The 11,974-nt window shown below is 42.0% G+C and overlaps 1 protein-coding gene across 1 annotated transcript; it reads right to left on the minus strand.

Moving 5' to 3' along the window:
• Positions 1–5,243: 5,243 nt before the first annotated feature.
• Positions 5,244–7,268, minus strand: LOC104284916 (zinc finger and BTB domain-containing protein 5-like). Its single transcript, XM_009883335.1, has one exon. The coding sequence runs from the start codon at positions 7,266–7,268 to the stop codon at positions 5,244–5,246; it is 2,025 nt and encodes a 674-aa protein (XP_009881637.1).
• Between the last annotated feature and the right edge of the window lie 4,706 nt (positions 7,269–11,974).

The raw sequence follows: 11,974 nt of genomic DNA on the forward strand, positions 1-11,974 counted from the left end.
CCCCACAGGTGGGACCCCACTATGCTTTTCCACTTCCGACCCTCCAACGGGGCAAGTAACAAAGTTGGTTGGCCTTGGTTGTTATAGCAATAAGTATAAGCAAGGTCCTCTCTGCATACCATGCCTGGGCATCAACTATAAATATTGGTCTTATCACTCTGAGAGAGCGAAAATTGTCTGCACAATATGCTGTTAATTTCAGTAGTTAGAAGAGGCCTAGCTAAGAAGTAAAGTTACTGAAGAAAACTGGTCCTGTTTCACCTCAAACCAGAACAGTAAGGCAGGAGGCTTGCATGAGCAGTACTGTGCACTTTGTTTAATTTGGTTAAAAAAAAAAACCAAACCAAACCACAATTTTGTGTTCACAGTTGAACAAGATTAATTTCCACTGACAAGTGATTGCATAACACACACAACCTGCTTACTGAACAAACAACCATAACTTGTTCAGTCAATAATCCACTGCAAGCTATCAACAAAAAAAAAAACAGGACAATGTAAGCAAATAAATCAAATCAGACATAAGCACACAAAAACATAGTATTTATTTTTGGATGTATTTCATAATACTAAACATAATGACATCTTCACACAAGATCTCACTGTAATGCTCCAAATAAGTCTTCCAAACAAAAAAACTCAACAGTGATAACTGTGACAATTATCAGGCTTGGAAATGCAGTATTTATTTTGCAGTATGGATTATTTACATGATGATATCTTTCTGAAATAATGCTTCAAAGAGTTGACACCTGCAATGGATTCAGGGGCAACAAGAGCAAATTCTATTGATAGATTAATAGTAAAAGGCTGAGGAAAATGAGCATCTGTTGATGAATGGGGTAGGTAATTTAGCAATAGCAGGCACAGACAAGGCTGAGGTACTCACTGCCTTCTTGGTCTTGGTCTTCGTCAACAAGGTCTTCCAGGACTCTGTACGTAGAGACAGGGTTCAAGGAGAACAACTCTACCAGTAGTGGATGAGAGTCAAATCAGGAACCTCTTAAGAAATCTCAACCCATACAAGTCCATGGGACCAGATGGGATGCATCCAACTGTGCTGAAAGAGCTGGCTGATGTCACCAGGAGGCTGCTCTCTATCATCTTGGAAAGGTTGTGGAGATCAGAGGAGGTCCTTGATGACTGAAAAAGGACAAATGTTGCATCCATCTTCAAAAAAGGCCAAAAAGATGATCCAGGGAATTACAGGCCAGTCGGTCTAACTTTAGTCCCTGGGAAAATCATAGAATCATAGAATGGTTTAGGTTGGAAAGGACCTTGAAGATCATTGAGTTCCAACCCCCCTGCCATAGGCAGGGACACCTCCCACTAGACCAGGTTGCCCAAGGCCACGTCCAGCCTGGCCTTGAACACCTCCAGGGATGGGGCCTCAACAACCTCTCTGGGCAACCTGTTCCAGTGCCTTACCACCCTTAAAGTGAAAAACTTCTTCCTAATGTTTAATCTAAACCTGCCCTCTTCCAGTTTATAGCCATTCCCCCTTGTCCTCTCGCTACATGCCCTAGTAAAAAGTTCTTCCCCAGCTCTCCTGTAGGCCCCCTTTAGGTACTGGAAGGCCGCAATAAGATCTCCCTGGAGCCTTCTCTTCTCCAGGCTGAACAGCCCCAGCGCTCTCAGCCGCTCCTCATAGGAGAGGTGCTCCAGCCCTCAGATCATCCTCATGGCTCTCCTCTGGACCCGCTCCAGCAGGTCCATGTCCTTCTTATGTTGGGGGCTCCAGAGCTGGATGCAGTACTCCAGGTGGGGTCTCATGAGAGAGCACACCACCATATGGGCTGCTATGAAGAAAGTTCACTCCATCCCAGCCAGACCCAGTAGAGCCACCAAGAAGTGCAGGGAGCTAGAGCAAATGCCCCATAAGGAAAGGCTGACAGAAATAGGCTTGTTCCGCTTGGAGAAAAAAAGGTTTTGGGGGACCTAGTAGCAGTTTTCCAATGCATACAAGGAGATCAAGAAGATGGAGCCAGGCTCTTCACAGTGGTGCATAGTAGGAGGATGAGAAACAACAGGCATAAAGTTGAAACAAGAGAAGTACAGACTGGATGTGAGGAAAAACTTTTTCACTATGAGGACAGTCAAACAATGGAACAGGGGCCAAGAGAGTTTGTGGGAGTTCTGTTCTTGGAGGTTTTCAAGCCCTCACTGCACAAAACCTGAGCAACTTGGTCTGACCTCATAGCTGACCCCACTTTGAGCAGCATGTTGGACTAGAGACCTCCTGAGGTCCCTTCCAACCCAAATGTTTTGTGAATCTATGATAGTGAAAGACCAAGAAAGCAAGAGCAGTCAGACACAAGTTTTCAGTATCCCCCTCCAGGAACACTAGAATCAATGAATGATGAAAATTAAAAATTGCTACTTGCAAAAAAAAAATATTTTTTTTTTAAATTAAGCCCTCCCTTACAACCTCTGGCTAGTCAAAAAGTATGATGAAACATGGTAGGGTTTCAGGTGCAACGTAGCATATGAAAGCAGATAGAAAATACAGATAAAACTAATTTTAAGGGAAACACTAGAAAGGCAAGGGAGACGGAAAAAATAGGCAGGATGTCACTAATAAGGCAAACACATGAGCAAGATAATTAAGCAGAAAATACTGTATCTTATTGTTGATCCAGTGAGACTGAGCGAGGCTCAATGTCATTAGACCCTGATATCAATATGATTATCAAACAAAATGTGATATTTCCTACTGCTTTCTGTATGATAAGTCTTTTTAATGCTTTAAAAATAAAGATCCAGAAATGTGACCATTAAATAAAACCTATAGTGAGATTTTAACATACCAAAGGATTTAATCATGCCATTCACCATAGATCCACATTCTTATTTACCTTGGATGCTCAAGCTGAAAATAAAGTATTGACAGACATTAGGCAGTTTTTCCAACATGAAGTTGGAAGTGTGAAGTTAGAGGAGATAGTGTGTTAGAAGTGTGGTTAGAGGAGATGAAGCTATACTTTTTTATTAGTGAACTACTGTTTCAAATAAAGACACGTAGAGAGAGTTCCATATTTCTTTTGGTCCAACAATGCACATTTTGGTTTGGTGCTTCAATACTTTGGATTGTTCATCCAGTTAAAATTAGTTACAGCACTGTGAATTAGTATTTTCTTTGCAGTTTACCTAAATATAAATCCAAGATCATTCAGAAGGCTAACCTGTCTATTGGATAGCACAAGTTCCTCAAAGTTCATAGAATCATAGAATGGTTTAGGTTGGAAAGGACCTTAAAGATCATTGAGTTCCACCCTCCCTGCCATGGGCAGGGACACCTCCCACTAGACCAGGTTGCCCAAGGCCACGTCTAGCCTGGCCTTGAACACCCCCAGGGATGGGGCCTCAACAACTTCTCTGGGCAACCTGTTCCAGTGCCTTACAACCCTCAAAGTGAAAAACTTCTTCCTAATGTTTAATCTAAACCTGCCCTCTTCCAGTTTATAGCCATTCCCCCTCGTCCTGTCACTACAAGCCCTAGTAAAAGACCTGTCACTACAAGCCCTAGTAAAGTTGGTCAATAACATCACACAGGATATATTTGCTATACAGAACAAAGAGGGGAAGTTCACAAATACATTTTTATATTAAAAGCAGCAGCTGCTGTGTGATTTAGATATAGAAAATGTTAAATATCTGTCTGTTCTAGGTAGAACTGACATGCTGAAGCACTGACCCAGCTCCCACATAGCAGAGTAACATTTATTAGTATAAGTACTCCAAAATTTATTTAGAAATCTAATATATTGAAAGACAGTATTTAGTTCATGGGCATCTGTAACAAAAAACAAAACCAAAACCCCTGCAAACATGATTAGTTACAGTGGTTTCTAAGAAGAGGAAATTAAAACACAATCTGTGCAATTCACCTGAAGAATAAAGATCACTGAACTTCTGCTTTACAAAGTGTATAGTGCTATGTTTTTAATGAAATTAATGCTAGAGTTTTACTTACTTGAAAAACTACATTTATGATACTACTCTAAACTTAAAGCTTGGTGGTGTTAGCTACATTTTATACAGAGACATCCATAAATATGGCAAGCGAGGCTCATTCCTGACATTGATCTGAGGAACAGTCTCAGGAATCCTTCCTCTTAGGAAGGACAGTAAGTATATGGAGGAAGAAATTTAAGCCTGATGATAAAATGAGGAAACGATAGTATGCTTACACAATAATGTGAATCAGATTGACTATCTGCATCTGGAGTAAGAAACTACCTTAACCAGTAAAAGGAGCCACCACAAATCATCTCTCATTTAAAAGAAACCAACAAAGTAGATATAGACAAGCTCATTTCAGGCTTCCATGTCTATGAAACTTAAACATATGAAATACAAGTTGGTTAAAATATCACTAAGAATAGCACAAAGAAGAAACAGTATTTCACTTGTTACTTAATACAAGTTTTTACAGGAAAAAAAATGGTGAAACAACCAGATCTCGCTGTATTCAAAGTATTTATAGACACATCTAACAGTCTAGAAGTTACTTGTTGTGGACTTACATTTTAAGTACCTTCATTACACACTGTCCTTTACTGCAAAACAGCCAAAAATTCATTCAGAACCCTAAAACTACTTTAATAATTAACATTTTAAAGCATTTTATGGCAGACAGGTGCATCCAAGGTTGGTTTTCTTTTAAGAATATGCAATCTGTATCAGTTACTGTAAAGATCTCTTTGCATTACTGTTCATACAAAACTTACCAACGTATGTTATGGGTCATTTATTTAAATGTTTTCAGAATTTTACAAAATCCCCCCCCCCTCCAAAAAATTATTTGCCCTTCAATTTTTCATTCTTGAAACATGCTACTCCAACATAATTAGAAGTTAACTACATTCTCACTCAACCCCCACCTGTCTGCCCTACAATGGAACTACTTGGTTTTAGGGATTACATCCCTGTGAGCCCAAGACCTGCATGTATTTAACAATAACTCTTAACCTGTCTACAGTGCCTCCTTCTGAAGATCTCAAAGCAGTTCATTAACAGTTCTTTAAGTCTCACAACACCCCTGTGAGGTAAATATGGTATTATCACCAATTTACAGAACTAAGACTTTTGTGAATGCAGCACAATCACATGCAAGCATTCAGTAATCTACAAGGGCAGCTTCTTAACCTTCAGCCTTGAAGAAAAGAACATTAGTGTTCCTAAAATACTCCAGTCTTAAAAGTTTGTATTAGCATTCCCATGGGGCTAGGGAGTGGGGGAAATCAAAGCAAAGTGCTAGGTAGATTGCTGCTCTGCCACCTCAGACAGGTTGTTTTGGAATGCTTGTATAGATGGCTGGACTGGCTGAACCGTTTGCCACACTTTAAACAGGCATAAGGCTTTTCTCCTGTATGCACACGAATGTGCTTCTTACAGTCTGTTAGGGTCAAAAAAGTCTTGCAGCAGATCTTACAGGCGTATTTACGAGCACCTTCAACAACCAAGACATTATGTTCAGATAAGGCCTTCTTACATTTTGAAAGAACATCTGCAGATGCCCTTGTCAACTGTGGTGGACCAGGTTGTGAAGGATGTCCATTTTCAAAAGAAGTGGTCCCATTGATTAACAGCTGGGAACTGGAAGTGTTATCTTGTAGCTGGGAGCTCCTGACAGAGGTCACAACAGGCATTTTGGGGGCTATGCGACGATAGCCAGGAAAGCTACTAGCTCCACCTCTTACAGATCCCATCACTGTCCTTGATGAAGAGTGCAGGCCCAAGCCTGACCTTGGAAAAGCCATACCAAATTGTTCTGCAGCCCTGTACCCAGAAGTCTGTACACATGGAAGAGCCATTGCATCCTGCATTGGTCTAACAAAATGAGAGTCTGCAGACTCACTGAATGGATTCTCTACATGACAAACTGTAACAGAGGAATGACTACTAGCAGGCCCTGACTCTGGACTCAATAGGTAAGAGGTATCACCATCCATTCTGCAGTCCCTTGTTGTATTTGGCATGTTATCATTGCTATTTTGACTTGCACCAAAGTTACCACCTCTGCTTCTATTCAGAAAATTTGAGATACTGAAAGTGGACCTGTGTTCCAGGTTATTTGATGCTTCCATAATATGGATGTCTCCCACCCTATCAGTACTAGACTGTGGGTCAGAAAAGCTACGATCACTGCTTTCAGGACTCAGTTCTATCTTCTCTGTGCTTGCCACTCCTCCTTCCACTTCAACAGACTCACTGCCTTCTGCTTGAGAAGTGACATCGCTCACTTCGTCTTGAGGCTCTGGGGAACTCAAAGGCTCAGATTTAACCACCACCCCTGTGTGTTCTTTTTCATTTAGACTGACCTCTGGATTTTTGCATGGGAAGTTGTTTTTTTCAGAAGTAGCTTCCTGATCAAAACTGGTTTCCACTTGTATTACCTGAGATGAGGTGGATATCTGTGAAATGTTTTCTCTGTTGTTGTCTGACTGGCTGGGCACTTGAGCATCTTCTTGAGCACCAAAAGACTGATCAAACATAACAGTATTATCTGCTTTTTTATCAGTAACAGCATCAACCTTAGAATTGTCCACACTCTTCAGTGAATCTGATGAAAAAAAATCTTCTTGTGAATGAACTACTGACTGTCCACTCTCTGGAGTAACATCTGAAATGGACTCATCTACGGTAGGTCTGATTCGCTGTCTGGCCTGATCATCAGAAGACTGTTTATACTTGTGGAGATGCCGGATAGGAAAGGTAGTATGTTGTTCTATGTTACTTCTCATCGATGAACTCATGGCATTTAGTTGTTCCTCTGTGCTCTGAGTGGAATTTAATGCAGAGCTCACAATGCTCAGCCCAAGCTGCTGAAGCATGAAAGATCTTTGGATGCATGCATTTTGCTCCTGAACTCTATCACTAGGTGGAGACATCGGTAGTGTCCTGGTAGTAAGGTAGTGTTTACACACTTTAACAACAGAGTTCAAATGTAGGTGAGAAGCAGCCAGCAAGACATCCATTACATTGCTCTCCCCAAGCATTAGTGTAGAAGTGTACATCATATCAATCAGGGCAGCAAAAGCTTCTGCTGTCACCACTTCATTGTCCAGCTGAATCATGTTCATAGTTTGATCACCCTCTGCTACAGTAAAGAGAGCTCGGAAGTGTGTGCTACATGCTGCCAGAACAGAGCGATGGGCTTTGAAATGTCTGTTTCCCACCACAATGACACAGTCACAAAGTTGGCCATGAAGCCTCTGGTAGTTTAGCTGCTGAAAGACTTGCTCGAAGTGTCCTGGAAAATCCATGATTCTATAAATTAAAGCAGAAGCAGCTATAATGCTAAAAATGGATGAAGTTTGACTTAGATCACAGTGAGAACAGTTTTTTTAAAAAAAAAAAAAAAAGAGATGATGGCTAAGAGACAGATGACCAAAAACTTACCTTAATTTCCCACTACCATATTGATATTATACTTATGCTGGCAACCCTGTGAAGGAACACAAAAACAAACAAAAGAACCCCCAAACCAGAATGTTATTGAGTTAGCATAGTATAATAGCTAACAGCACATTGAACGTCACAGGATGCTGTACTGTGAACTGAATAATGCAATGTGGTTCCTGTTAATTCCTGTTCAAACTAAAATAATCTTCAGTAAAACAGCCAATCCCGATGTAAAAATTTCTATTTGTGAAGAAGCCAACACAGTCTTTGATAAATTGTTCCTCATATTGAAAAATTTGAGCTTTAACTCTAAATTGGTCTAGCTTCATCTTCATGAGTATACAAGAAGCCAATTGCTATCTGTTACACCACAAAAACTTAATTCAAATATCTGCCTTCTGAATAGGAACTTTTAAAATAGAGTGATTATTTTCATGTGTGTGCAGCCATGAACTACAAACGCAATTTCCATACAGAACTCCAGATAGACACGTAACCTTGTATTGGGTTTGTGAGGAAGGTTTTAGTAGCAGGGGGCTACAGGAGTGGCTTCTGTGAGAAGATGCCAGAAGCTGCCCCAACGTCAGATAGAGCTAGTTTCAGCTGTCTCCAAGATGGACCCACTGATGGCCAAAGCTGAGCCAATCAGTGATGGTGGTAGTGTCTCTGTGACAACATATTTAAGAAAGGGTAAAAAAACTGCTGCACAACAGCAGCTGGAAGGAGAGGAGTGAGAATATGTGAGAGAAACAACTATGCAGACACCAAGGTCAGTGAAGAAGGAGAGGGAAGAGGTGCTCCTGCTGGAGCAGGGGAAGAGAGCAAGGAGGAAGGAGCAGCAGAGACAACGTGTGATGAACTGACCGCAACCACCATTCCCCGTCCCCCTGTGCCGCTCGGGGAGGAGGAGGTAGAGAAAATTGTGAGTGAAGTTGAGCTCCAGAAGAAAGGAGAGGTGAGGGGAAGGTGTTTTAAGACTTGATTTTATTTCTCATTATCCTACTCTTATTTGATTGGTAATAATTTAAATTAATTTCCCCGAGTCGAGTCTGTTTTGCCCGTGACAGTAATTACTGTCCTTATCTCGATCCATGAGCCTTTCATCATATTTTTCTCCCCCTGTATAGCTGAGGAAGGGGAGTGATAGAGCGGCTTTGTTGGGCACCTGGCGTCCAGCTAAGGTCAACCCACAACAATAGGTATAGTGCCCTGGGAACTAGTGAGGACATGAAAGATCCATCAGGGTCTTTAAAGACCCATCAGAGCCAACTGAGCCCAAACTTTGTGGCCACACAAAGGAGAAAACGCGTGTGATAGTTATTGGAGATTCCCTCCTGCGGGGGATGGGGGAATCTGCTGATATAACCTGATATCTTGTGAGGTTTATTGTTTGCCAGGGACCAGTATATATAGGATCTTGCGGAGGGACTGTCCAGCCCTCAGACTATTACACCTTCTTGCACTTCCATGTGGGCACCAACCAGGTGTAACCAGAAACATATCAAGAGTGACTACAGAGGTCAGGGGATGAGTGAAAGGTATGGGGGCCCAGATGGTGTTCTCCTCAGTCCTTTCAGGGAGGCAGAAAAGACTTGAGCAGAAGTGGACTGATCCAGATGCAGCAATTCCCATCTTGATTGAACTACTGAGCACTGTAGAGTATGTACCACTTAGAAAGGCCAAGTGGCTTTCAGGTCACAGGTTATTCAATTAGTTACCCAGAATAGTACCGCAAACTGTTACTCCTGTACCACCAAATATGGGAAATACTGGACCTATCTCTTTAGCTTTTATCCCCATCCTAATGCCAAGCACAAGCATGACAGTTAAAGTAGAAGGTTTAATGGGTTTTGTTTATTTTTCAGGTTTGATAACTTATCACTAGGATAGCGTCAAATTACTGCCTGCTGGCTCTTGAGTTGGTAATTCTTAATCAATATCAACCAATTTAAAAAAGGAACAATACAGTATTTTTCAAAACTTGACTACAGATGGTTCCTAACTATCTGCATTAACCTCTAAGTCTGACACTTTTCAAGACATAGCTATACATGTAAGAAATTCTTCAATCTTGGTAGCTCATTATAATAGAGGAACCCTTAATACTTCTTACAGATATTAGTGAAGGCCTGTCAAGTAAGACCTATTAGTTGCACTATAGTATTTTGCACAAGTAGTCAACACACCAAAGAATCATTATAATTATTTTGGTGTTAAAACAAAAAGTTGGGCCAAATAAAAGCAGAAGTGGATGAGTGGCTTGCTAGTGCCAAAATGGTTGCTTAGTTACTGTTTACTTTGAACTAAAATATGGTACAACTGAAATAAAAATTAAAAAAAAAAAAGAAAAGCTATTTGAAGTATTTAACAAAAGACACTAAAATTTGAAGTGAACCCCCCCCCCCCCGTAACTCTGCATATCCATCTGGGGGAAAATAAATAGCAATATTATGTAATATTCTTTAACCTGTTTCTCGACAGATAGCTTCCCATACAACTAATAGTTACCATGAGATGACAGGTTTATGATATTTGACTGCCTTCTCCATGACATGATTTACAGTTATATCTTTGCTTACATTGGTCTCAATTTCCAAAGATTACCCTTACAACTAACAGGAACTGAACGAGATCAAAGCAGAGGCCGATAAGTGTGATATTGTGGAAGGAGTTTGTTACAGACAGGGTGAGGAAGCAGACAAAGCTTTCTTTAAGCAACTTGAGGAACTCTATAGATCAAGGGCAACAAGAGCTTCTACTACCCCTTTAATAGTAAAAGACTGATAAAGGAGAAGGTGGGCTTATTGATGAATGAGGTGGGTGATCTAGCAACAGTGGACATAGATAAGGCTGAGGTACTCAATGCCTTCTTGGCCTCATTCCTCACCGACAAAGTCTCACGGGCCTCTGTGCTTAGAGACAGGGTTCAAGGAAAACTACCAACAGTGGATGAGGATTGAATCAGGGATTATTTTAGAGAACTTAATCTGTACAAATCCATGGGACCAGATGGGCTGCATCCAAGGGTACTGAAAGAACTGGCTGGTTTCATAGTGAGGCCATTCTCTTATCAGCTTTGAAAAGTCACAAAGATCAGGGGAATTCCCTGATGACTAGAGAAGGACAAATGTTACATTCATCTTTAAAAAATAAAAAGCCAAAAGTGCAACCCAGGGAACTTCAGTTCCTGGGAAAATCATAAAGTCCTCTTAGAACATGTTTTTGGGCACATGAAGGAGAAGGTGATTGGGAACAGTCAGCATGCATTTACCAAGGGGCTATCATGCCTGACCAACCTAATTGCCTTCTGTGATAAAATGGCAGGATTTGTGGATGAAGGGAGAGCACTGGATGTCATTTACCTTGACTTTAGCAGGGCTTTCAATACTGTATCCCACAATATTCTTGTATCCAAGTTGGGATATTATAGCCTGGATGGGTGGACAACTAGATGGGTTTAAAAACTAGTTGGGTAGCTGAGCTCAGGGAGTGCTGGTTAATGGGTTGTACTCTCCCGGGATGCCTGTGACAAGTGTGGTACTACAGGGATCTATCCTGAGACCTGTCTGTTTAAAATCTTTATCAAACACCTGGAGGAGGTGATGCATCTTCCTCTTGTCAAGTTTGCAGGAGTTGGGAGGATGAAGTAAATTCACTCAAGGGCAGGGCTGCTATTCAGAGAGACCTAGACAGGTTGAAGGAATGGGCTGACAGGAACTTAATTTAATTCAACAAGGACAAACACCAAGTCCTGCACCTAGGGAAGAAGAACCCCTGGCATCAATACTATCCAGGGACTAGCTGGGGAGCAGATCTGCTGAAAAGGACCCGGGGATCTTGGAAAACTAAAAAAAAAAATCTTAGGCCAGGGATAGGCAGCACTCCTGCCTGCAAAAGGTGTGCCCAGGTAGAGGATCTCCTGCAACAGGTGGCTGAGCTGCAGGAGGCAGTGAGGAGGCTGCATAACATCAGGGAGGCTGAGGAGTTAGATAGCTGGTTCCAAGTGCAGCCTGCAATGGATCAACAGCCCACAGCCAAAAACTCCCACATCGGCACACACAGAAGAGAGGGGGACCAGTAACACAGAAGAATGGAAGCTAGTGACAGCAAGGACCAGCAGGAGAAAGCCTGAGGTGCCCTTGCAGAACTGCTTCTGCTCTGCAGAGTGAAGAGGAAAAACCCATTGCATCAGGAGAGGAGCTGGAGCTGAGTAAGGCAACCCGATCTGCTCCACGTATACGCCCCACATACACCGGCCAGTCCAACCAAGAAAAGGCGACGGGTGATAGTAGCAGGTGACTCTCTTCTGAGAGGTAGAGAGGCACCCATTTGCCGACCTGATGCAGTCTCTAGGGAGGTGTGCTGCTTACCGGGGGCTTGTACCAGGGATATCACCAAGAGACTACCCAGCCTCATACAGTCAGTCCTCTGACTATTATCCGCTGCTGTTGTTTCACGTGGCCACCAGTGCTACAGCCGGGAGCAGCCTGAGGAATATCAAGAAGGATTATAGAGCCCTGGAAGCAGTGGTCAGGGACTGTGGGGCACAGGTAGTTTTTTCATCAAT

The sequence above is a fragment of the Charadrius vociferus genome, unplaced genomic scaffold (genome assembly GCF_000708025.1).
Source record: "Charadrius vociferus isolate BGI_N301 unplaced genomic scaffold, ASM70802v2 scaffold1530, whole genome shotgun sequence".
NCBI classification, from domain to species: domain Eukaryota; kingdom Metazoa; phylum Chordata; class Aves; order Charadriiformes; family Charadriidae; genus Charadrius; species Charadrius vociferus.